At 35.1% G+C, this 26,302-nt stretch overlaps 1 protein-coding gene across 2 annotated transcripts; it reads left to right on the top strand.

The window, feature by feature from the left end:
• MED30 (mediator complex subunit 30) lies at positions 1 to 26,094 on the top strand. Of its 2 annotated transcripts, XM_081070526.1 has the most exons (5): positions 23 to 347; positions 10,067 to 10,225; positions 12,152 to 12,256; positions 12,341 to 12,399; positions 23,408 to 23,918. In XM_081070526.1, the coding sequence occupies exons 1-4, from the start codon at positions 171 to 173 to the stop codon at positions 12,362 to 12,364; spliced, it is 465 nt and encodes a 154-aa protein (XP_080926652.1). In that variant the 5' UTR covers positions 23 to 170; the 3' UTR covers positions 12,365 to 12,399; positions 23,408 to 23,918. The 2 variants fall into 2 exon arrangements, with proteins under 2 accessions (XP_080926651.1, XP_080926652.1); XM_081070525.1 differs by lacking the exon at positions 12,341 to 12,399 and having other exon boundaries at positions 1 to 347; positions 23,408 to 26,094.
• The last annotated feature ends 208 nt before the right edge of the window (positions 26,095 to 26,302 follow it).

Genomic DNA, 26,302 nt, shown 5'->3' with positions numbered 1-26,302 from the left:
GACGTTTGATGACGCATGCGTCACTGTGGGCGGAAGTCACGGCCGCTGTTTTGAAATCAGGCCGCCGGAGTCTTACCAGGTCTCGCGCCGGGGCCGACAGCATCCCCGGGCCAGGAGGAGCCCCTGACGCCTCTTTTCAGACCCCGCGGGCCTGAGGCCACGGCCGCAGCATGTCGACCCCTCCGTTGGCGGCGTCGGGGATGGCCCCCGGGCCCTTCGCGGGGCCCCAGGCTCAGCAGGCCGCCCGCGAGGTCAACACGGCCTCGCTCTGCAGGATCGGGCAGGAGACGGTGCAGGACATCGTGTACCGCACCATGGAGATCTTCCAGCTCCTGAGAAACATGCAGGTGTGGAGGAGGGCGGGCGTGGAGAAACCGGGATGCGTCTGCGAGGGAGAGGGGCTCTGGGTCCCGGGGCGGCGGCGGGGCCGCCGGGGGCAAACCTCGGGGATGGCGCCGACCTCGTTACAGTGGGACGTGTCCTTCACCGACGTGTCTGTCCCCACGAGTCCGCGAGGGAGAGGCTCTGTTTTCCAGGCCGCATTTTCTGGGTTGGAGCGGGTTCCCTGGTTACTAGGCAAACTCGCGTGTCCGTCTAGGTAAATGGGGGCCGCACTCCGCTCTCCTCTGTGGACGACTTGCGCTTTCGGCTCATCTTTTCCCAGTAAAATACTTTTCTGAGAGTCTTAAGGAGTGAAGACGAAGAGTCTGCCAACCATTTTTTGTTGAACAGCTTTATTTGGGTATTAAGTCACATAGTATAAAATGCGTTTTCAAATAGTTTGGACGCAGGTATGTACTTGTGGAAACCGTCATCTCCTCCATCAGCCCAAAAAAGTTTCTTCTTGCCCCTTTGAAATCTTTACTTGCGGCCTTTTATCCACAGGCAAACTGTGATTTGCTTTCTGGCACCATACATTAGTTTGCGTTTTCTAGAGTTTCGTATAAATGGACTGTGTAATCTTTTTTTTTTTTTTTTGATGTTCATTGAAATTTTATTTATTTAAAAAAATTCAAATAAATTTTATAGTTATTGAAAATGTTAAATATATTTATTTTAAAATGTTGAAACTAAAATACTTCTGCCTCCAGCTTCTCTCAGTTTCCATACATTCTTTACATTACTGTCAAAATTATCTCACTAACACACAGATCTATTTAATTAACATACGACTATTTATTTCTCAAGGCTTACTTTATTTATTTGTTTATTTATTTATTTATTTTTCGTTCATCATTTATATCCCTCACACTGTGAGCCCCCCTCCCCCCATCCATTATCCCTCCGACCTCACACTGAGCCATCACATTATATATATAAAATTATAGTTGGCATTCATTAATGTTTAGCTTCTGGTGTACAATGCCATGATCAGGTATCCACAGTATCCCTGAGGTGGTCTCCCAAATAGGACGCATGTCCATCAGATACCCAACAACATCTTTACGACATTATTGAATACCTTCCCCAAATTAATTTTCAAAAAAACCCTGAGGCCATCTTGTGGTTACCAGCTGCTTCCAAATCCCTTCACCTTTCCCCTTATCCCCAATCCCCCCCCCCACACCCATCTAACAACTCTCGGTTTTTTCTTTGTGTCCCCAAAACTGTTTCTGATTAGTTCATTCACATAGTCTTTTCTTTAGATTCCATATATAAGTGAGATCATATGGTACTTGTCTTTCTCTTTCTGACTTATTTCACTTAACATAATGTTCTCTAGATCCATCCATGTTGCTGCAAATGATAAGATTTCTCTCTTCTTTATGGCTGCGTAATACTCCATTGTATAAATGTACCACAGCTTCTTAATCCAGTCATCGACCGATGGGCATTTCGGTTGTTTCCATATCTTGGCTATTGTGTAAAGTGCTGCAATAAACATCGGAGTGCATACAGATTTTTGAATTGGAGTTTTGGATTTCTCCGGGTAGATGCCTAGGAGTGGAATTACTGGATCATAGGGTAGTTCCATTTTCAGATTCCTGAGATACCTCCATACTGTTTTCCATAGTGGCTGCACTAATCTGCAATTCCACCAAAAGTGCACTAGCGTTCCCTTTTCTCCACATCCATGCCAGCATTTGTTGTTTGTTGATTTATTGATGATAGCCATTTTGACTGGAGTGAGGTGGTATCTCATTGTGGTTTTTATTTGCATTTCTCTGATGGTTAGTGAGGTTGAGCATTTCTTCATATGTCTTCTTGCCTTCTGTATGTCCTTTTTAGAAAAATGTCTCCTCAAGTCCTTTGCCCATTTTTTAATTGGGTTGTTTGTTTTTTTGGAGTTGAGTTGAGTAAGTTTTTTATAGATTTGTGATATTAATCCCTTATCAGATATATCATTGGCAAATATCTTTTCCCATACAGTAGGATCCCTTTTTGTTTTATTGATGGTTTCCTTTGCTGTGAAAAAACTTTAGTTTGATGTAATCCCACATGTTTATTTTTTCTCTTACTTCCCTCGCGCGAGAGGATATGTCAGTGAAAATCTTACTCCGGGTAATGTCCATGAAGTTTCTTCCTATATTTTCTTCTAGATATTTTATGGTTTCAGATCTTACATTTAAGTCTTTAAGCCATTTTGAATTTGTTTTTGTATATGGTGTAAGGAGGTGGTCCAGCTTCATTTTCTTGCATGTTGGACTGTGTAATCTTTTCTTTTCTTTTCTTTTCTTTTCTTTTTTTTTTTTTTTTTTGGTCTGGTTCCTTTCACTTACCATGTATGAGGTAATTCCTTTTATTGCTTTGTAGTGTTCCATTGTATGAATTTTTTCACTGTTTGTGTTGATGGACATCCATTGTATGAATTTTTTCACTGTTTGTGTTGATGGATATTTGGGTCGTTCCTCCTTTGGAGCCGTTAGAAAAATGCTGCTACGAGGGTTCACCTCCAAATAAATATTCTTATGAACATGTTTCATTTCTCTTGAGTAGACAGATGTCTAGCAGTGGAATTGCGGGATCACACGGTAAGTGTTCACCAAATTAAGAAACTTCCAAAGTGGCTGCACCGTTTTACATTCCCATCAGCAGTGTTTGCGGATTCTATTACAGTTACTCCTCATTCTCCTCAGCACTTGTTATTGGGGGGTGTTTTCCTGTTTGTTGTTTTGCTTGCAGATACTTTCTTTCTCCAAGTCTTTGGTTTGTCTTTTAATTCTTTTCACATTGCCTTTGGAAGAACAGAGATTTTAAATTTTGATGAAGTGCAATGTATTGATTTGTGCTTTTACAGATTTTGTTTTTGGTGGTGTAGCTAAGAAATTTTTGTTTAATCGAAGGCAACAAAGATTTTCTCCTATATTTTCTTCTGGAAGTTTCATAGTTTTAGGTTTCATATTTAGGTCTGTGATCCACATTGACTTCATTTTTTTATATATAATGATAGGAGTGCATCCACGTGCATTTTTTTCATTTGGATACCCATTTGTTCCAGCACCATTTTGCTAACCCATATTTTACTGGCTTGCTCATCTTACTACTACATGATGTGGATATCATTCTTGTTTTATGGACAAGGCTTCTGTGTTTCTGAGAGGTAAAGTGACTTGCCCAAAGCTAGTCAGAGTAAATACAATACTTACTTCTACGGGTATACCAAAGAGTTTACTGCTTTTTTTCCTTCTTGTTTTTGTTTTTTAAGTTACTGAGATTTTTTTTCTCCTGATTTTAAAAGTAATTCAATTGTGTAGAAATCTTTTAAGACCATGCCAGTAAGCCAGTATGAAACAAGACAAAGGGAATCTAAGAGAAGATATGATCGTTGGCAATTACTTTAAAAATTAATAGATTAGTATCTAAAATTAAAGTATGGATTAAATGATCTCAGAATTGAACAAATACAGTTGATCCTGAACTACATCGGAGTTAGGGGTGCCCACAACCCACACAGTCAAAAATCCGAATATGACATGTCTGCCTTCCACATACATGGATTCCCAAAAGCCACCTGAAAATTAACTTCTTTACTTTTAACATTCTGTATGAATTAGCACTGGAGAACTAACAGCTAATATTTACTAAGTACTCTCCTTGGTCAGGTATGCTGTGGTAAGAGCAGTTCTAAGGAGTATTTTTATCCCTATTTTACAGTTAAGAAAACTGAGGCTTAAAGAGAGAATTTATTCAATAAATGACTAGTAGCTCTTCCTATTAATCTCTTTATAGTACTAATTTGCTATCAAACAATTTTTGGTATTAAAACAGATAAAATAAATATCCATGACCTGCACAGAAAGAACTAAAACGTTTTCCAAAAAGTATTACCAATAACTGGATTACATGTGATCATATGTACAAAACCAATCCGTAAGAGACTGTGATAGTTATTTCTTTGTGGCTCATTTAAGTGTCAGTTCTGTGGTTTAACTCATCTAAGACCCTGTGGGGCATATTACAATTGGCTGAATCAGAAACACCAGTGTGCTCCATCATTTCCAGAAAGCTAAAAGTAATGGTACAAACAGGACTACATATCAGATATTTACTAACTCACTTTTTAAAGTATCCAAATTTCAAAAATTATCTTCTATATTACGAATCAGGAAAGATCAAGTACCATAAATACAAACTGCTGAGATTATTTCTAAGTATTTGTTTTAGAGAAGTGGTTCTTTATTTATTAGGTGTCCTTTAGCCTCTTGAGAATCAGATGAAACTATGGATTCTCTTCTGAGAAAAATGCACATATATAATAGGTCGGTGCAAAAGTAATTGCGGTTTTTGCAATTGTTAACGTTTTAAACCACAATTACTTTTGCACCAACCTAATACATTTTGACTAAAGTTTCAGGGAATGATTCATGGATGTCTCCCTAAGGATCTCTAGATCCCAGGTTAAGATTCCCTGCGTTGGAGCACTTGAGATCTCGCTCCCTGGAATATGTCATCAGTTTGGTTCACATAACCTCTTATAAAAATTCTCTGAAAAATAGAAAAGATTTCCTCCATAAAAAAGTATTGCTTTTGGTTCTATTTATTATCCTTTACATCTTTAAAACTATTTTTTGCATATATAATACATTCAGAAACAAAAAAGGACTTATGGGGAACATTCTCTCCCCTCCCTATCTGCTAGCTCTCTAACCCTTCTCCACAAGAAATGATTGTTAATGATTTTTATTACTTTTCTTGTGTATCCTTCCAGATAGTCTATGCATATTTAAGCAAATGTGTATGTATATTTCATTTTCCTCCCTTTTGCACAGGTGGTAGTATGTTATACACAACATTTTGTGCCTTGCTTTTTTTATTTGGTATATTTTGGAGTTTATTCATATCCATACAGAAAATACTTCCTTCTCCTTTTGAAGTGTATACTAATTCACTGCATGGACATACTGTGATTTATTTAACCAGTTGTCTAGTGAAGGACATTTAGGTTGCTTTTACTCTTTGGCTATTATGCTACAGCGAATAACCTCCTACATAAATGCGCAGGTATACCTGTAGGATAAGTTCTTAGACATGGCTATGCACTTCTATAATTAGATATATTTTGATGAATTACCCTCCATGGGGGTTGTACCAGTTTATGCTACCATGTCCTGACCAAGACCGACAACTGGGCTTTAACACAGTGAGTTATATTTTTGGATCTTTGATCATTTCATGGGTGAAAAAAAATCTCCATTTCTCCTAGTTTAAATGAGTTTGAGCATCTCTTGATATATTTATGAATCATATACATTTCCTTTTGTTTCATTTTTAGTTAAATCTTTGATATAGAATTTCATATGGAATTCATCCTAGAATCAAGTGTGAGATATGGCTCCAGCCTGAGTTTTTCCAAAATGTTAACTGAATAATTCATTTCCTCCTCCATTGATTTCAGATGCTTTAGACAAATGAGTCTGTTTCTGCATGTTGTGTTCTATTCCACTTAGCTACCTGTCTCTTATGTTGTAATGCGAAACATAGTTATTGATGCTCTATAATGTGTTTACACTTGTTTTCCAGAATTGCCCTGGCTATTCTTGCTTATTCTTCACTTGTACTGTAGAATGAGCTTGTTTAATTCTGAGAAAAACCTGTTCACATTTTTTAAAACTTTATTTTTTTTCAGTACAGTTGACATTCGATATTATTTTATATTAGTACAGCATAGTGGTTAGAGATTTATATAATTTATGCAGCGATTTCCCCCAATTAGTCTGGTACCCATCTAGCACTATACACAGTCGTTGCAACATTTTGTCGCAATGGCAAGATTTCATTCTTTTTTATGGCTGAGTAATATTCCATTGTATATATGTACCATTTCTTCTTTCTTTTCCCCTAATACAAAATTATTTTTTTATTAAATTTATTGGGATGACATTGGTTAATAAAATTATATAGGTTTCAAGCATACAATTGTATAATACATCTGTATATTGCATTGTGTGTTCACCACCCAAAGTCAAATCTCCTTCCATCACTATATATTTGACCCCCTTTACCCTCTTCTACCATCCCCCCCTGCCTCCTTACTCTTACTCTGGTAACCACTAATCTGTTGTCTGTGTCTTTGAGTTTGTGTTTGTTTTTTTGTCTGTTTTGTTGCTTTCAGTTTTAGTTGTACACCCCACATATGAATGAAATCATAATGGTTCTTGACTTTTTCTCTCTGACTTTTTTCTGATTTTTTTTGTTTAGCATGATAATCTCGGGATCCATCCATGTTGTCGCAAATGGCAGTATTTCATCTTTTCTTATGGCTGAATAATACCCTGTTTTATATATACGTACCATCTCTTCTTTCTCCATTCATCTATCGAAGGACACTAAAATTGTTTCCATGTCTTGACCACTGTGAATAATGCTGTAGTGAACATAGAGATACATATATCTTTATGGATACATGTTTTCAGAGTCTTTGGGTAGGTAGCCAGAGGAAGGATTGCGGGTCATACGGTAATTCTGTTAATTTTTTGAGGAACCTCCACACTGCCTTCCATTGTGGCTGTACCAATTTACATTCCCACCAGCAGTATATGAGGATTCCTTTTTCTCTGCAGCCTTTCCAACACTTGTTATTATTTGTCTTGTTGATAAGAGCCATTCTGCCAGGTGTGAGGTCATATCTCATTGTGGTTTTGATTTGCATTTCCCTAATAGCTAGTGAAGTTGAGCGTCTTTTCATGTCTGTTTGTGGTTTGTGTGTCTTTTTGGGAGAAGCATCTATTCAGGTCCTCCACCCATTTTTTAATTGGATTGTTTGTTTTATTGTTGTTGAGTTGTACAAGTTCTTTATATATTTTGGATATTAGCCCCTTATCGGAAGGTGTTGTTTGCAAATATCTTCTCCCATTCGGTTGGTTGCCTCTTTATTTTGTCGATGGTTTCTTTTGCTATGAAGAAGCTTTTTCGTTTGATATAGTCCCATTCATTTATTTTAGCTTTTACTTCCCCTGCCTTTGAGGTCAAATTCATAGGTTCATTTAACTTAGATCTGACATCAGTACTATATTGAGTCTTACTAACCAAGAACATGGAATATCCTTCTTTGTATCCCTATGGACTATTTGAAGTTTTCATTTTAATCTTGGAATTTTAAAAATTTATTCCTAGATATTTTGTCTTTATTGTTGCTATTGTAAATGGGGTCTATTTCCTTTCTCATTTTCTTTCGTTTCTTTTTATATATGAAAGCAAAGCGGTTGTTTTCCTCTGTAATAATTTTGTACCCATCTCCTTCTTGAATTCTTTTGTTGATAATAACCCTTTATCATATCATTTGTAGAGATGTTTATACCACTTCCTTTTTAATGTTTCAACTTTTTTTTCTCGTCCCCTCTCTAATTGCATTGGTTAGTGCCTCCAGCACAGAGTTAGAGTCTTAGACAAAAATCCTATTCTGTTCCTGACTTCAGTGAGAATGATTTTGTTTCCACATTAATTATGGTGCTGACTTTTTAACTGAAACAAATCTATTTTGTCACAGGGGGGAATGTTTATTAAGAGTTTTATATGTGTTTTAACAGTCCATGTTGAATTTAGTTGAATGCCTTTTTGGTGCCAGTGGTATGGTCCTGTATTTACGGATCTTCCGTATTCACAAGGGAGATGACTGTTGACGAGCTTTTCAGCTAAACATCTACACCAGTGTATACAAAGGGTACAGGAAACTTAGTCTGTCTCCCATGTTTCTAGAACAGTGCTTGACACATGAAAACTGTGCGATAATATTTGGAATTAGTTCATTGTTCCCGTCGTTGAGAAGTGATGTTGTAGATGAAAACTAGTACCCAAACTCACCAAGTAGGTGCAGTAGAGGAAGCTGATTCTTTGCATTTCAAAAGGAGTTTGTTTTCCTTTATGAAAAGATTTACTAAGAGTCCTTTTACATTGCACACACTTCTAAGCGAATTTTAAGTGTGGATTTATGGATAAAATAACTCACCAAAGTAAAATAAGTCAGACTGTATTTCAAAACCTTCTGTTTGTGTGCACTAAATACAGTGATACAAATGTGATACAAATGTGAATAAGTTCCAGTTTTCACTAAGTAGAGAATATGGACAAAGTATTAAACCAGTAAACACCATAATAAAAGTACGGAGTGCTTCTGTATGTAAGATACAATCATTATATTCCTTATTATCATCCAAACAGGAAAGCAGGGATCCTTTGAAATGTTTCTCTGATTGTTAGTGTCTGTCAAAATTCATAAATTGGAAAAGTAAAGAGGAGAAATCCTACATTGTATTGGGTGGGTTGAACTTTTAATGCCTTTCCCCTTTCGACTGCTTTGACTAATTCAGCCTGTGGAATTTTATCACATTTCTTTGAGATATTGCACTCAGAATGTTTTCATGCTTGAGAATTTCTGAAAATCCTAACAATATCTCATTTCAAATAATTTCAGAGGATCCATCTCCTTATCTTATAAACCATTACATTATAGGAAATTGGGAAGTGAGAAAAGATAAATCATTCAAGTCGATCTCTCTAATATTTATTTCATCAATATAATCCTTTCCAGTCTTTTCCATGTTTATGGTTTTACCTACTTATAATGGTAGTGTTTCTGTTTTCTTTTCCTCAGAACATTGTATCATGCACTTTTTTTTTTTTTTCATTTCTATTTTATCTGTTGAAAAAAGAAAAAAAAATGAACTGAGGTTTAGAAAGATTGGACTGATGTAGCTATTAGACAGTGGTTAGTTTTGTCACTTTAATCCCCAAGATAAGTATACGGGAAAGTGCTTATAATGAAAGCACGCCTTGTATATTAGAAGGCATGGTGTAAATGTTATTTCTGATGTTAGCATGATTTCACAGATCAGCTTGTGGGAATAAAATGCAGACGTACAGAGAAAGGCAGATTTCATTCACGAGTTTCAGCAAGGCACAAAAAGTACAAATTTAGTTATAAGTTCTAAAGAAGTAATAGTCAATTTCCATTTATCTGTGATTTTATCATCATTTCAATATATAGATTTGGCTTCTTTTGATAAAAATTCCTGATTTAAAATGTATAAGCATGCAAGACACAGTTATGATCATAGCATTTCTTGTAAGAATGATTTTCAAGTCAGATTGATTTGCACCTGTACCTCTTGCTTTATATTTGCTTTGGTGACAGGTTTATATTTTAATGTGTTCCTTGAACATCTTAATTATCTTGCCAGTTAAGGTATTTTGAGATTATTTTGCAATCATAGTATTATTTTTCTTCTGAAAAAGTCCTGTTTTCATTTTTTTGTTGTTGTTGTATTTTATTTTTAACTTCCTGATTGAGTTCAGCAGCTTGCTGCCTCTGTATAATAAAATAGTAAGTAATATTAAAATTGTACATTCTTTTTAAAGTTATAATACACTTCAAAAATTAGAGGGGAAAAACGTTTCACCTGGTCAGAGGAGCTTATCACAGAGTTTTTTTCTAGGTGTGTTTTACAGCACTGACTATGCCAGAGAGCTAGGAAATGAGCAGATGTTCCTCTTAAATGCTGAAAATTGTACTTGATTAACTGTTAGGAACCGTTTGTGTTTACACAGTGCTTAAAAATTGTTTGCTAGCTTTAGTGATAGAAAATCTTGATTTGCATTACTTTATATTTCTATTGTTTTGTCTGATAAGCTGCCAAATGGTGTCACGTACCATACTGGAACATATCAAGACCGGTTAGCAAAGCTGCAGGATCATCTTCGCCAACTTTCTATTCTCTTCCGGAAGCTGAGATTGGTCTATGACAAATGCAATGAAAACTGCGGAGGGATGGATCCCATTCCAGTAGAGGCAAGTTTTAGTGGTAGAGGAAGGATGAATGTGAGATGCAAGATAGTCTTGAGACATTTGTAATTTCTTTCCCTTCTCACATTCTCCTATTTTTGCAATATTTCCAGATTTTAAATGTGATATATATATAGATATATATCTATATATCTATAGCTATCTATATGGCTATATATATTTAGTACTATATTTTTCATGTTAATAATTTTCTATAGACTTTAACATCCAGGTTTATTAGTGAATTTTCGTTGTTGAAAGGAGAGGGTTGTCTGTGTTAGTTTCTATCATTGCTGTCAGTGTCTCCTTTTAATTAAATCTATGCATGCTTTTTGGTAGTAGTTTTAATAGTATTGTAAAATACTTTGAAAATGGTTTTTATGTAAGTTCTTTATGGGTAAAGGTTAATTTTCATTATTAACTTAGATTAGCTTAGTGGAATCACTCTAGTTTTAAAATACCTTCTTTAAATTTAATCTCGGATTATAGATATATTTTAGTTAATTAGGTATACATTTTTATAGGTGGCCCTTTCCTGTTGAAAAGTTATATCTCTGCCACCAAAGGTAGCTGGGAAGGTTTGGATGTTCTCTCACTACATACAACGAACAATTTCATATGATCAGTGCTTCCCTCTTGAGTAATCAGCATGAAAGGGATGAACAAAGAAAGAGTAAACTCAAAACTGCCAAAAAGAAGTGGTCAAAGATGTGGGAAAAGATCAGACACGTGGTTGATATTGTCAGATGCTGCAAAGAAGTCAAGGAAAATAAGGAATGAAAACTGTCCAGTCGATTTTGTTGGAGGAAAATTGTTTCTATATTTGAGCAGAGCTTCAGTGAAATGGTAGCAACAAGAAATCAGGTCACAGTGAGTTGAAGATTTAAACAGGAAATAAGGCACTGGAGCCAGCAAGTGGGTATCCATCATTCAAGAAGCTTAGATAAAAAGCAAGGAGGGAAAGCAGTACCTGGAAGGAGGGATGGAGTCAGGGTTTTTTGTTTGGTTTTGTTTTCCCCTCCAAATGAGAGACCGAAATATGTTTAGATGATAAAGGAAGAAAACAGTAGGGAAAGGTTGGAGGCAGGGGAATAAATAATGAAGACTGGAGGGCAGAGGAATCAGAGCACAGGATGGAGATTATCATCTTCAGGAGGAAGCATGACTGCATTAGAGAGGAAAGGAAGAAAATGGTTGTGGATGTGGGCAAGTTTGTATTTGTCCCAGGAATTTGAGGAAGTTGGGTCAGAGGACTCCTGGTTGTACCAGAAACAGGACTGCCTGTTTCTACATTGGTGATGTAGATGATTCCTGAAGTCTGTCCCATCTACAAGGGGTTTCATCAAATAAACTTCATCACAAATTATACATATTTAATTATAATTCTGCTAGAAGTTACACTATTATATGATTTTTTTTCCTCCTACAAAAAAGGAAAGCTTTCCCCCAAATAAAAGAAGTTACGACATCTAGGAATTTGCATATACTACACTGAGGTTCTGGACAGCAAGTAAATGACATTTATATAATAATGCACATCCATGAAGTTCCTTTCTAGTGTAGATGAGTGCAAAACTATTTTATCTCAATAGACTATGAGTTTCTTAGGTGTGGGAATCACACCTTATTTGTCATTATTTTTGTAGTGTCTTTCCCAGTGTCTGGCAATTAAATATTTGCTGATTGAATGAGTAGGCTATTACTTACTTGTATGTAACACTAGTGTTATAAGGGCTATTTTGCAAAAGAAACCTGAAAAACTAATGTATAGAATGCACTGAAATGATAAACTTCTAAAGCTTTAGACCATCAAAATTGAAATTTATATTATTAGAAGTATAAAAACTGACTTTAATCTTACTCATCTATACCAGTGTAATTGGACATTTTATATCATATTTTTGACTTTTAACTTCTGTTTGTCACTCCCAGCAACTTATTCCATATGTGGAAGAAGATGGCTCAAAGAATGACGATCGGGCAGGCCCACCTCGATTTGCTAGTGAAGAGAGGCGAGAAATTGCCGAAGTAAATAAAGTGAGTCATTAGTCTGTATATTTTCTATTTCAGAATTATTGATAAAATTTACAAGGGAGTCTAAAAACAAAATTTGAATTATAGAATTACATGAAGTGGCTTCTGTGACAAATTTAACTCAGAGTACGACCAAGAACTAAAAGGTAAGCAGAAATGTCATCCAAATAGTCAGAAGAGAGATTGCAGAATTCATGCAGTAAAGCTCTTAGAAAAGCTTCATCGGCACTCAGTCACAACCCATTTATTTAGCCATTTACTTTTTTCTTTTCTAGGCAAAACTCTAGCCTCTAGCTCCCAGCATATTCCAAGCAACAGATTATAAAAATTTACAAATAGGAAATGTGAATGTCTCAACACCTGAATAAAATTGAGAAAGTTATTAAAGCATTATCCTATACAACCTACTCCCTCACCCCAAAAGTTCCGAAACTAAATGTATTTATTGCTGAATACTTTGAAAAGTTCAGAAGATGTTCATATGGTTGAGAAATAGGGAAAGCTGTCGGTTCATTCCATGGTGGAAACAAAACCCAAGCTTATCAAAATCTTACCAATAGCACAGTAAATAAAACTACCAATTTCACAAATCCTCCCTACCCGTCCCACTCCTGAAATTTTAATTTCAATTAGAATTCAACAGGGTATTAACAATCCAACACAAAGAGGATTTTCTAAAGTGTATATACGGATAATTCAATTTACATACATAATACATAATACTAAATTGTAAAAAAAAAAAATTTCTCAGATCTAAGAGACATTTGATAAAATTTAAATGTTGCTGATTTAAAAACATTCAAAACTATTAACAGGTTTTTTAGTCTTTATTTCTGATAAACAACCAACATTTTTCATACTTTTTAAGGCATAAAATGCCTTACACCACTATGTTTAGTATTATTTTAGAAATTATAGACAGTACAAAAAGATACAAAACAGAAATAAACTTTAGGAAACAGGGATTATAATATGTACAAGCTTGTTAAATTTGTTAAGCTTGTACATAACTCAAACTCTTAAGCTCAAAGAAACTCAGTTGATAAACAACTAGAATCAATAAGAGTTCGATAAAACTAAAAAGGCTTAATATAAGATTGATGCAATTCTCTTATAATGCTTAAACCAATTAAGTTATAAGAACCTATTCACAATTGCAACAACAAATATTAAGTAGTTAGGAATTATCTCAATGATGTATGTGCTAAACTTACTAAGATACATAAAAGAAATTTATAATTAAAAGTTCTTATAAAGTTCTTATGTGGCCAATAAGTATCCTTAAAATGCCATCTTGATTATTTTATAGCTTTAATATAGTAAGAATCCAAATCTAACTAGGTGTTTGAAAGTACACAAACATGAGGCTTTAGTGTAATACTAATCAAAAAACAAATCTAAATAAAATCCAGATGGGAATTTTTTTCTTTTGGATGTACTGAAATATCAAAGAAAATACTAATAGGAGTAATGAAACAGCTATCTTTGCTTTAAAAATTAAACATAATATGAAGCACAGTATAAAAACAATAATTAAGTGTGAAATACTGGCATAAGAACAGAAAGATTAGTAAAATAGCCAGGAAAGTAGTCTTGCTATTATTGTATATGAGAATTTAATATGACAGAGGAAATTTAGTCTTAAAATTAGAAACTTTGGGAGAAAATTAAGCTAGTTTTTATATTGCATCATATGTCAAAATGAATGTCAGAGTTGAAAAATAAGAAGTGTAAAACAAAATACTGGAAAATTAAAAGAAAGATATATATTAAAACTAAGGAGAAAGGAAAAAGATGTATAGATTTTATAAAAATAAAACTACACTTTTTTAAAAAAAGGAGAAATACAAATTAAGACTATTTCCAGCAAATTTGACAGTAATGAATGAGCATTAAAAAATCATAGTAGGAAATTAGTAGGGAATGAGGAGGGGATTGGGAACTTTAAATTTCGACTGTGAAGAATAAGTGATGTTTGGTAGTCCAAAGATTAGGCATTCATTTATTAAGAAGTGTTGTGTTTCTGTTGATAATCTATGTATTAATTCACAATAAATGTGTTCTATTTATTTCTCTTTTCTGTAATAAGGATATTTTTTTATAAAATACAGTGAAATGTATGTAAATAAAACACCATTGTAATAGTAACTTTAATTCCAAGTACTATATGTGACATACAGTTCTCTACCATAGATATTATGATATTAAAGAAATACTTGTGCAAATTCAGAAAGATAAAATTTTTCTAAATATATGTTTCATTTCACTTTTCGTTTCTCTAAGTTCCCCTTTTTATCCCATTTATTGGCTTAGAAATAACTTATTCTTGATTATTTTTTAAAAGATCTTTCATATAATTAGAATATCGTTATACTTTGATAGTGTGTAACCAGAAAAATCTCACTACCAAAAATCTATTAGAAACAATAAACAAAGTTGCTGGATATAAAATCAATATACCAAAATCGGTTGCATTTCTATATACTAACAACGAAATATAAGAGAAATGAAGAAAACAATCTCATTTATAATTGCAACAAAAATAATGAAATACCTAGGAATAAACTTAAAGGAGGTGAAGAACCTGAACACTGAAAACTACAAGACACTTGAAAAATACTGAAGAACACAAGAAATGAAAAGATATTCTGTGTGCAAGGACTAGAATTGCTAAAATGTCCATATTACCTAAAGCAATCTACAGATTTAATGCAATCTACAGATTTAATGCAATCCCTGTCAATATCCCAATGGCATTGTTTCACAGAAATAAAACAAGAAAATCCTCAAATTTGAATGCAACCATAAAATACTGCAAATAGCCAAAACAATGCTAAGAAAAAAGAACAAAGCTAGAGGTCCCACACTCCCTGACTTCAAACTAAACAAATCAAAACAATCAAAACAGTATGGTGTTGGCAGAAAAACAGCCACACAGACCAACGGAATAGAATTGAGAGTCCAGAAATAAACCCACACATATATGGACAACTAATTTTTGACGCAAAAGCCAAGAACATACAATGTACAAAGGAAAGCCTCTTTAATAAATGGTGTTGAAAATTGGACAGCCACATGCAAAAGAATGAAACTAGACTACTTAGACTATCTAACACTATATACTAAAATTAACTCAAAATGAATTAAAGACATGAATTTAAGACCTGAAACAATAAAATACATAGAAGAAAACACAGGCATGAAACTTATGGAACTTGGTCTCAGAGGGGTTTTTGTGAATTTGACCCCAAAGGCCAGGGAAGTAAAAGCAAAACATAAATGAATGAAACTGCATCAAACTGAAAAGCTTCTGCACAGCAAAAGAAACTATCAACAAAATAAAAAGACAACAACCAAACGAGAGAAGATACCTGCAAATGCTACCTCCAATAAGGAGTTAATATCCAAAATATATAAAGAACTCAACAGCAAGAAAACAATCAGATTAAAAATTGGAAGAGGACCTGAATGGACACTTTTCCAAGGAAGACATATAGGTGGCCAACAGACATGAAAAGATACTCAACTTCACTATCTATTAGGGAAATGCAAATCAAAACCACAGTGAGATACACCTTGCCCCCACTAGAATGGCTACTGTTGAAAATACAATAACAAATGGTGGAGAGGATGTGGAGAAAAGGCATCCCTTGTACCCTGTTGGTGGGAATGTAAATTAGTGCAGCCACTATGGAAAACAGTATGGCTGTTTCTCCAAAGATTAAGAATAAAACTACCATATGACTAGCAATTCCTCTTCTGGGTATTTACCCAAAAAATATGAAAACACTTGTTCGTAAAGATTTATGTTTCCCTATGTTCGTTGCAGCATTATTTATAACCACCAAGACATGGAAACAACCCAAGTGTCCATTGATGGATGCCCGGATTAAGATGTGGTACATATTTACAGTAGACTATTACTCAGCCATAAAAATGTGCAGTATTTCCATTTGTGACAACATGGATAGATCTTGAGAGTATTATGCTAAGTGAAATAAGACAGATGAAAAAGGACAAAAAAATGATTTCATTCATATGTGAAATATAAAAAAAAAAGTAACAAACCAACTAACAAAACAGAAAAAACTAACTCACAGATACAGCCAACAGAATGGTGGTTTCCAGAGGAGAAAGAGATTGGGGGAAAGAGTGAGTAGATAAAGGAGGTCAAATATGTGGTAACAGGAGGAAACTAGACTAGGGTAGGGCGCACACAATAGAGTACACAGATGTCAAATTATAATCTCTCATACCTGAAAATTATGATATTATCCAATGTTTTAATAAATTTAAATAAATTTATTTTAATATAAAAAATCTTATTTAATTTAATTTTTAAAAATCTCAGTAAATTTAATTTAAAAACCTTATTAGCTATTGACCTAGAAATTTGTGTACTTTAAGTGAAAGATACAACAGGTACAAAGGATATGATGTATAAAAGAATTACTTTCTTTACATGAGGATTAGGTCTCTTACAGTCTCTCTCTCCCGGACCCACTTACATACAATCTTTCCTCCAATCCTTTCAATGCAGTTATGTCATAACTGGGGTACAGTAAATGTGTTCATATTATTATGGGACATAAATATTGGTTATTGCTAAGCCACATAGTACACTAGGGTTACATTTCCTTCGTTGAACAATTTTTTTGTTTTCCTGAAATTAATTTCTATAGTTTTAAAAATTTTGGTTAGTTCTTTCTGCATCTGTGGCAGCACCTCAGTACTGTTTTCCAGCTTTCCACAGAGTAAAAAGGATCAGGCAGTTTATTGGTTCTTTTCCCCCCTAGATTCCTCTATCTTCTTGCTAAGTCTGGATTAAATACTCCCTAGAGCTTGCTGTTCAGCTATTTTCCTGAGGTTTTCCTTCACCTCTTCTGTTGGTTTCACTCTTGACTCAATCTCCTATTTTCCTCTTTCTTGGTTTACTGCCTCACTGGTGAAATACATACGTCAGTGGTTTGTTTAGAAAAAATGCAAAGACTTCAAATTTTAGCCTTCACATAGCTGTCCAGCTGATAGCTTAGCTAGCTATAAAATTCTATTTTACATTATTTTCCTTCAGAAATTTCAAGGTATTCTTCTAATCTTCTAGTACAGGGTTTGGCAGACTTTAAAGGACCAGATAAGAAATATTTTAGACTTTGTGGTACACACATGGTCTTTGTTGCAATGTGAAAATAATCCTTACCTCATGGGCCTTAGAACAACAGGTCATGTGTCACAGTTTGCCAACCCCTGTCTGTGTAGTTTTTTTTTCTTTCTAGATGGAGGCTCTAAAAGATCTGGTGAGCATTTGATGCTTAAACATGAGCCATTCATATTTAAGAGTGAGACACTAAAATGCTAATCAGAGACTTGTGAGTTGGTTTTGTCATACCAAGATTAGGAAGCAAGTTGGTTTTTTTTCTTTGAGGAACTCCCAACTATCAGTTTCCAAGATTTTTTTTTTTTTAAATGGCTCTTCAGTTTCTTCAGAGAAGAAGATTCCAGTGCTCTACATAGAGAGTCTCTTGTCTTCTTGCCTTCTGCTGTGCAGGTAGCAATGAATCCACAACTGTCTGGTTCTGTTTCACAGGAAACAAACCTCCTAATTCCCTAGGAGGTGGGGCAGAGCATGGCGAGAGACTACTCAGTCACCGGTTCCTTAGGTGTGGGAGTGATCATTTGGGGCTCTCACTAGTCTCTGAAGTTTTTTTCTGTTTTTCCAGTTTTCATCCCTCAGCCTCACTTGGTGCCTTTGAGATGGCACCCGTCTCCCATCTCCCTGGAAGATCAGCCCTATTTTCAGTGGCATGCCTCCTGCATCACTTGGGTGCAGTTTCCTCCCCTCTGCAAGTCATTTACCACTCCCTTTCTACTTCTCACCTTAGTTTTCAATTAAACAGATTTAAAGCGCAGCCCTATATTTCTGTGGGAATTATTTTTTTAAAGAGAATTTAGAGGGAAAGTATCTTCTCTTGAGTAGCAGGGGAAGTGTTCATCTGATGGCCTCACAGCTTTTTTTTCCTGGGACTTGTTAATATATTTTGAGACAGGACTGGAGAATTAGGTGGCAAACAGAGGTAAAAGACAGAAAAGGACTAAGATTTGTTTAACTCCAATTGAAATCCCTTAAAAAGAAGGCAGAATGTAACAAATAGCTAAAAACTAAGAAAAGTAGATTATTTGACCCAAAGGGGTTTTTAACTCATTCCTTAAATAAAACATAAATGTAACACATATTCTGACTGTTAACAAAGTTATCTTATGTATAATTAGTGCTTATGAACATATTTTATTTATACTTTACCTCCAACTTCTTCCAACTTTGTCCCTCCCTTCTAGAATATAAGATTAAAATATGTAATTGAAAATCTTTAAAACACTGAGTAAGCTCATGATTAATTGATATATTTTTCTGCCTTAATGGCACACACGCCTGAGAATGTTTCTGTGAAAAATATGTTTATTTTCAATAGCCACCTACGGATGGTAAAATGTTACCCTGATGTAATTACAGAACCACACAGATGATATTAAAATGAAAGTTCACATTAATTGATTTGATTTAATTTTCAACTACTTATATCTCTATTCATAAACTTTATGTTGTCTATTATTTTAATCCATTCTTTCCTGTTATGCAAAATTTTAAAAATAGCTATTAGGTAGTAGTAGAATTTTATAGTTCATAGCAATCTTAGCTAGTAACATATAAAAGTAATTTGCTATAGAATAATAAAATGAGTCATTTTTAAAAATAGTAATTTTTTAAAATACTAACAGACCATAATTAACTGGAAAACAAAAATGTTCTCATGCATCAAAATGAGTTTTTTTTGTTGTTTTTGGCTGTTTGTTTTTTCTCTTCTAGGCTTTTGGGAAATTTTTGATTTGGCTTTTTGTTATTTTTCTTTTGCATATTAAAACATTCAGATATTTGGGAACCTGCTTTGTGCCAGGCTCTATTCTAAGTGCAGGAATTTCTGCCTTGAACCAGTCAGATGTGTTGTCTGTCACTGCTCACATTTCACAGGAGTGCATAGGTTTCTTATTTGAGGACATAGGTCTCTAATGGAAATAAAGCAGTACCCATTTCATGTACCCATTTCATGTTGTGATAGATATTTACCAAAACAAAAATATTGGGCCATATTTTTAATATATTATCATTTGCTTATGTTAAATGATTAAGCTGTTTTATGGGCCTAATATAATCAGTAATAAAATTATGTTCTTGGCATTCAATTAAAAATATTCAGTTTTATTACAACGCATATTTTAGTTCTTTTTATTCTAACTGGGCTTCATAAAATAAGTAGCTTTATATACCTCTCAGTTGACCCTCACTCAGTCATTTTCAAAATATTACTATATCGTTGTGTACTCGAAATTGTATAGAGCAACATATTTATGAGGTGTTCAGTATTTAATCTACATGGTCGTTTCTAACAATGTATATACCACCTATGCTTACCACAGTGCCATGAAACTTTGGGGCATGAAATGTGTAATCAGCATTTGATATAAATCATCAGATGACAGAACGGCTTAGTTTCGCTCATCAGATTTTTGGCATATTTAAAGATGTTTTTTCTTTTTTTCCTTTTTCCCCCATATTCTGGAATCTATAAGCCCTGATATCCAGGTAAAGGATGAACACTTACTTGAGATTATACATTTTAAGAACCTCACAATGAGTTCTATTTTGCTTTAAAACTATTCTGTTGATGGTAAAATGAAATTGAATGACAAATGTGGGTAGTTTTTACAGGCTTGATATATAATTCAATCTCTGCCATTTAGAAATTAAAACATTTTTAACCAATTGTCATAGCCTTTGTGTGAATATTAAATTACAGGCATGCACAAACCTAATTTTTTAAAGTATCTACTCTACTTATACATTCACCTGTTAATGGAACAAATTAGGCACAGCTGATGGATTTTGATAATAGCAGCTGTCAACTTCTGTTAAAATCAATCATTGGTAAGATTGTATATATTAAGTTCTGTGTCACATCATGAAAATTTATTTACAGTTTAACCACTAATAAGCATAACTGTCAGCTTTGCTGTTGATAATTTCATGATGTGTTTTGGCTCTAGGTATTTTATTTGTATGCTAATTTTTTTTTTTTTAAATTTAAAACTTTGTGGCATCTTGGAGGAAAAAAAGACCCAAGTGCTTTATAATAGACCACACTTAAATTTGTATTTTTTTTTTTTACTATTGCCTAGATTTAAATATTACCTTGAAAACATCCTACGTTTTTTAGTTCTCTTGCTTTATTTTTTTAAGAATTAATAAGGCTAATTTTTTAAAACTAGTATATAAGAATTTATATTTCCAAGTGTGTATTCTTGAAAGTAGATATGGGTAAGCTATGCATTTTTTCCACTGATGCAAGCATTGTGGCAGCCATCTGCAACCTGTTTTGATATTGATTTTAAAGTCTATTTTTAACCACCCAAGAATATAATTTCACCACTTTTAATTACTCCTTAATTTATACTGAAAATGTGATCACTGAGCTTATTTCACCCGCCTTGGCCTTTTAATGGTTTTCAGCTGTTCCCAAAACTTAAATCCTTCCTCTGTCTTTTGCATGGACACAGTTTTGTCACCATTGAATTTCCTTAGGAGAAACCATCCCACACACTTGCCCAGTTAACCTTTTTCATTGCAGCTTAAATCACATTTCTTTTTCAAGAATTTTGCTAGGTTCCATTACCCTCTACCAAGCCCAAATTTATCCTCCTTCCTCCCTTTGCTCACCACCAACTTTCCTAAACACCCACCTCCCAAACAATATTCTCCTTGTTTGCTGCCCCTTCCAGTCTGAGGCAGTGTCTCTATCTTTTGGGGTTCCAAGACATCTGATATTTTCCCTCCGCTGTCTGCCTCACCAGGGTATAGTCTAGTCATTTGGGCTTCCTCCTACTTGATGTTGAATTTCTTCAAGGCAGGGATTGTTTCTAATTCATTTTCCTTCCCTTTCAATACCAAACCCAGAGCCAATATTTATGGAACAGAACGTGTTACAGACTCAGAATCTCATTCCAATGAGATATTCTGAAACTTTTTAAAGTGACATATTCAAGATAGAAGGTACTGATTAAAATAAGATTTGTTTTTTCTTTCTTTTTTTTCAGTCACATTCTTTCTCTTCCTTTTATTCTCACTCAGTAACTCTTCCCCACTTCCCTCCAAAAATGAGAATTGAGTCGGGGATTGTGGTAGGTGAGGTCTCTCACAACTAGAGGAGGGGTAGCTCAGTGGTAAGGGCAGCTGACTGAACCATTTTGAAGCCATTCATTAGTTCACTAAACTAAACTTACTGGTGCTCATCATATGTGTATGTGTAACATATGCTACACATACATCATATGTGTATGTGTAACACATACTGGCGTCTTATGTATAGGTACACAGAAGTAGAACTGGCAGGGGCTTCATAAATTACATAATCCAGTTGCATTAACAAGAAAACTGAGGATAAGGAATTTGTGATCAAACAGCAAGTTAGAGGCAAAGTTAGAACTTGGGAGTGAGGTTTCCAACCTCCCAATATTGTTCCTTTATTCTGATATTCCTGTTTCCATGCTATCCCTCATTGCTGACAGAAGTGTCAGTTTCTTGGTCTCTGGCATGAAAAAGACTTTATACATTTGTCATCTCATCCAGTTATCTGGGTCCACTTGGTTAGATAATAATATGCACAACAGCTTAAATAACTACCATATACTTAACAGAAGAACATAGAAGATGGACCACCTAAAAACTGAACAAGGAGACTAAAACACTGACAGCATCTTTACCCCAAAAGCAGTTCAAGTCAGCTTTATGGTACTGTATATACTGTACACATGCCCTGTTATTATATGGTCATGTTTCACCTGTGCTGTGTTAATTCTCTTTTTCAAATACTATGAATTAAATTTAATAAATATTGAAGTCTCTGTAAGTCTCTTTTCTGTTTTCCAATAAGAATTTCTTGAGCCTCTCTTTTAGCTACTTACTTCCTGTTATTTCTCTAACTCTAGGTAGAAGTAATATGAGCAAGTTAGTTAATCCTGGTTTGCTCTTTAATGAATTCAAAATTAAGACTTTTTTAGGCCTCTTAATAATGAACATGTACTACTTTATCTGGAGGAATTTTAATATAGTATCTTTAAAGTTATCTAATGAAATGTTATTTCCAATTGTAATGTTTCCAAAAGGTTACTGAAGAGTAATGATCATTATTATAATAGCTAGTGAACACTTTGATCAAAAGTTCTCTATTTTTGTCTTGTTTTACCTAAGCAGACATTTGCCACATAGGATTTGGAAGAAGGATGCTTAAAAAGAAGATCATAAACTGTGGTCTAGTAGAAACCCAGTTATAGAGAGACAGTGACATGGGCCAGTGCATTCAGGGTATCCAGCAAATCTTGGTTGTGACAATTGTTACATTGGGGACCGTGCTGTTTTACTTCAGTTTTCAGAATTATAAGTAGATCGCTTCATGCTGTGGGCAAGCAGTGACTTCTGCCACAGTTTGGAAAGACCAGTTGCACCAGGCACTGCATTTGTATTATACTGTGTCTTCTACACTGACAACTCATGCCTATGCTTACCAGTAACATTTGCTGGATGTATGTTTATATGCCGGGCACAGTTCTAACACTTTATATGAATCAAATTTTTTAATCCTCATAACAGCTCTTATGAGGTCAGTTCAATTATTAACCCCATTTTCCTGATGCGGACACTGAGGCACAGAGATGTACGTTTTTTGTCCAGCGTCACATGTTTATTTAGTGAAGGAGCTGAAAGAATCTCGCCCTAGAGATCGTATTCTTAATGATTTTGTTACACTGCCTCTTGGAAAACCTATATACATAGGTTTTATGACAATTACATATTTAGCTTGTTTTCTCTGATAGTGGAAGTGGAACAGTAAAGAGGCAGGGGCTGGAGCCACGGATAGACCTCTGTGGGCTGAATTAGAATTCAATTTGTCAGTGAATATTTGTGGTCAGAAAAGGATTGAGACCTTCAGCCTACAGGAAATATTTAGCTTAATTTCTGTCTGGATCATTAGAGGCCTAACTTATGACATTTTAATCTTCTAATTTATGTCTATATTTCATTTTTTATAAATTTTTTTGTTTCTACAGAAACTCAAACAGAAGAATCAACAGCTGAAGCAAATTATGGATCAATTACGAAATCTCATCTGGGATATAAATGCCATGTTGGCAATGAGAAACTAAACTGATATTTAAATTTCCTGCTTTACACATGTTATACCATTTTTTCCCCTCAAGTATTTTTTTCCCTTTGAACAAGATTATTTATCTGTTTCCATTCTAGTCACTAGAATTAAAGTTCCTATTTTTGCATTGTGGTTTTAAATGAAAGGACTCATTGGCAGTTTAAGTTGTTGATTCTGTGAAAGATTATTGTAATAAACTTTGATTCGGTTTGTGTTTTGATTAATCTTCATGAATTGAATAACTTTTTCTAAAAGCAAAATAAATAAGTTTTGTAAATAAATTTCTAAATTTGATCGTGGTGATTTTGCTCATTTCATTATACTTTTAGGAGAAAATGAGAGGTGTAAACATTTTTGCAAATGAAAATATCAATGTGTGGTACAAATTAATTAAAATGTAACATGTAAGTTACCATTTCAGCTCAATTTTTTTTAAAAATTCAGTATGAGTCCCAAACAAGTTAAAATGAGAAAACAGTTAATTTGTAATATTGTAAGTAGATGAGAATGACTTTGATCATGTTCAAGTGTTTGGGCTTAACTGGAATGATCTGTCTCTAAAAGGAGAGCAGCACATACTCTGAGGATGGCACAGACTGAAATCACGACTGTGCTTACTTGCTACCTGCTTTAGTGCAGGAAGCAATCCCCTATCTGATTGTTCATACACACCCTAATCTCGCGTACATTTTGGAAACAGTATATTTTTAAGAGTTTTAAGTGCGAGAGCTCTACAAGACAAGGCCTTCTGCAGACTTGTAGCTGGTCAACAGTAAGCTCTTTATAGGTCGTCCTCCAGGAGGAGCTGGTCTCTCAGATTATAAAGAAAGTATTCTCAGCTAAGGGAATGGGATTCTTCTCGGGAAAGACTTCCAGCCTGGTCCAGAAGCCCCTACCTATCTGGCCTGGGTTCTGACTGTAAGAAATACTGCTGTTTGACTTCTCTTGTATGTGGATAAAGTTTCTCTGGAAGGTTACGCAAAAAACTACTGTTGCACAAGAAATGGTTGCCTCTGGGGAGGGGACCTGGGTGGTTGTATACCATTTGGTACCTTTGAAATTATATAGCATGTGCAAATATTCTCTATTCAAAACAGGTAAAACTTCTTATTAGGTGTGCACTGTAGGTGGGAACACCTATAACAAGTGGCAGGATCACAAGAAGACAAGGCAAACCATGCAAGAGTCTAGGCCCTCTGACTCCATGTGTCAGAGCAAGCTCTCCTGAGCAAACCCAGTGTGAGCTGGATTGGGGAGCCGACTGCCCACGGTGGGAAGCACTGCACTTACAAGGTGGAAGCTAAAGGTGTATGAAGCTGTGGCCGCGAGAAGAATTAGGACCAATAACCTAATCTGCCCGGGTAGTCTGCAGTATGTAAGGGCATTATCGTTTATTTAACCTGTCCCCCATTGGACATGCAGGATTTTTACAGGTGTTCATTACTAATACGTTCTTTGCACAGTAGATTGCTGGTTACTATTATGAATTGCATGTTTGGATATTGACAATTTCTACAGTAGTTATAAAAAATTTTTTTCATCACACTCAGCTCCTTAGATCGTTCGAGGTGCCACAAACTCACCTCTTGGAGGGAATGTTGAAATGGCATCTTTTGGGCCTTGGGTCTATAGAGAATATCTCTGCTGTGGAGCAATAGTCAGTGCAACTACATTCAGCTCCAGAGCCCCAAATTCTGGGAGGGTATGTCCTCGGTCCTCAGAACTGACACCGGGTTACCCAGTCACTCCCAAGTCTACTTGGAACCAATTTTACGTGTTGGGGGTTATTAAACACATAGACCCCACTAACGCAAAGTTTCAGCATTTTCTTGAGGGAGAGTATGCCAATGGACTGAAGAGCAAGATTGATTGAATCAGGATGTGTGATCTTGGGCAAGGTAATCTCAGTTTTCTTGTCTAAAATGACAGGTGGGATTAGGTGGTTTTATATTGTTAGAATTTTAGTTACAAATGTTAGAAACCCAATTCAAGATGGCTTAAGCCAAAAGCAGGATTTATTAGTTCCTAGAGCAAAAAAAGGATACTAGAGAAGAGTTCACAGAATCAAAGAAAAGCTGCAGGAACCAAGACTTTGGGAATCAGAACCAAGATTTAATGCCCAGGATTCTCTGCCCATCCCTAATTTCTGCTACTCTTTCCACGGCATTCTCTGCAGACTGGCTTTCTTCAAACGCTGGGAAAGGTGACGTTCCCCTGGCTTTTACATCTTTTCTGTACCCTGCCTCTGCATTTGGGCCACTACCACTCTGAACTGAGACGCAAACGGACCCTGATTAGAACAGTTTGAGTCACACAACCAAACTTTGCACCAATTGTGTAAATGGGTACTATGATTAGACTGACCTAGACCTACATTATAAGGCCATCTCTGTGGCCAGGAATTGGGTACGGGAGTCATGGAAAAACAATTGACCAGGAAACAGAAAGAAAGGGCACCAACCAGGGAAATTTGCAAGAAAAATAAACAATGGCCACCACAGTCCACTGATGTTCTTGGTTATAATGTGAGTTATTCTCAGATATGAGTTACTCAGTTCTCAAAAGTTCAATAAAAGCTTACAGAAAACCAAATGCGTCATTGATTATTATGAGAAAATTAGTAATCTTAATTTTTCTGAATTTGTAGGCATTTGTGTTGACATTTTTTCTTTGCAGCTTTTTTTTTTTTTTTGGCAGCTGTTTTAATTAATTGCAATGTGATCTAGTCAGGTCTTGGTCTGCCTGGGTTAAAACACAGATAGGAAAAAGCTGAGAAAAAATAAAATGAAAGCCAGCA

The sequence above is a fragment of the Rhinolophus hipposideros genome (assembly GCF_964194185.1).
Source record: "Rhinolophus hipposideros genome assembly, chromosome: 13".
NCBI classification, from domain to species: Eukaryota; Metazoa; Chordata; class Mammalia; order Chiroptera; family Rhinolophidae; genus Rhinolophus; species Rhinolophus hipposideros.
The sequence above is the reverse complement of the archived record's forward strand: the minus strand, read 5'-3'. Positions and strand labels throughout refer to the sequence as shown.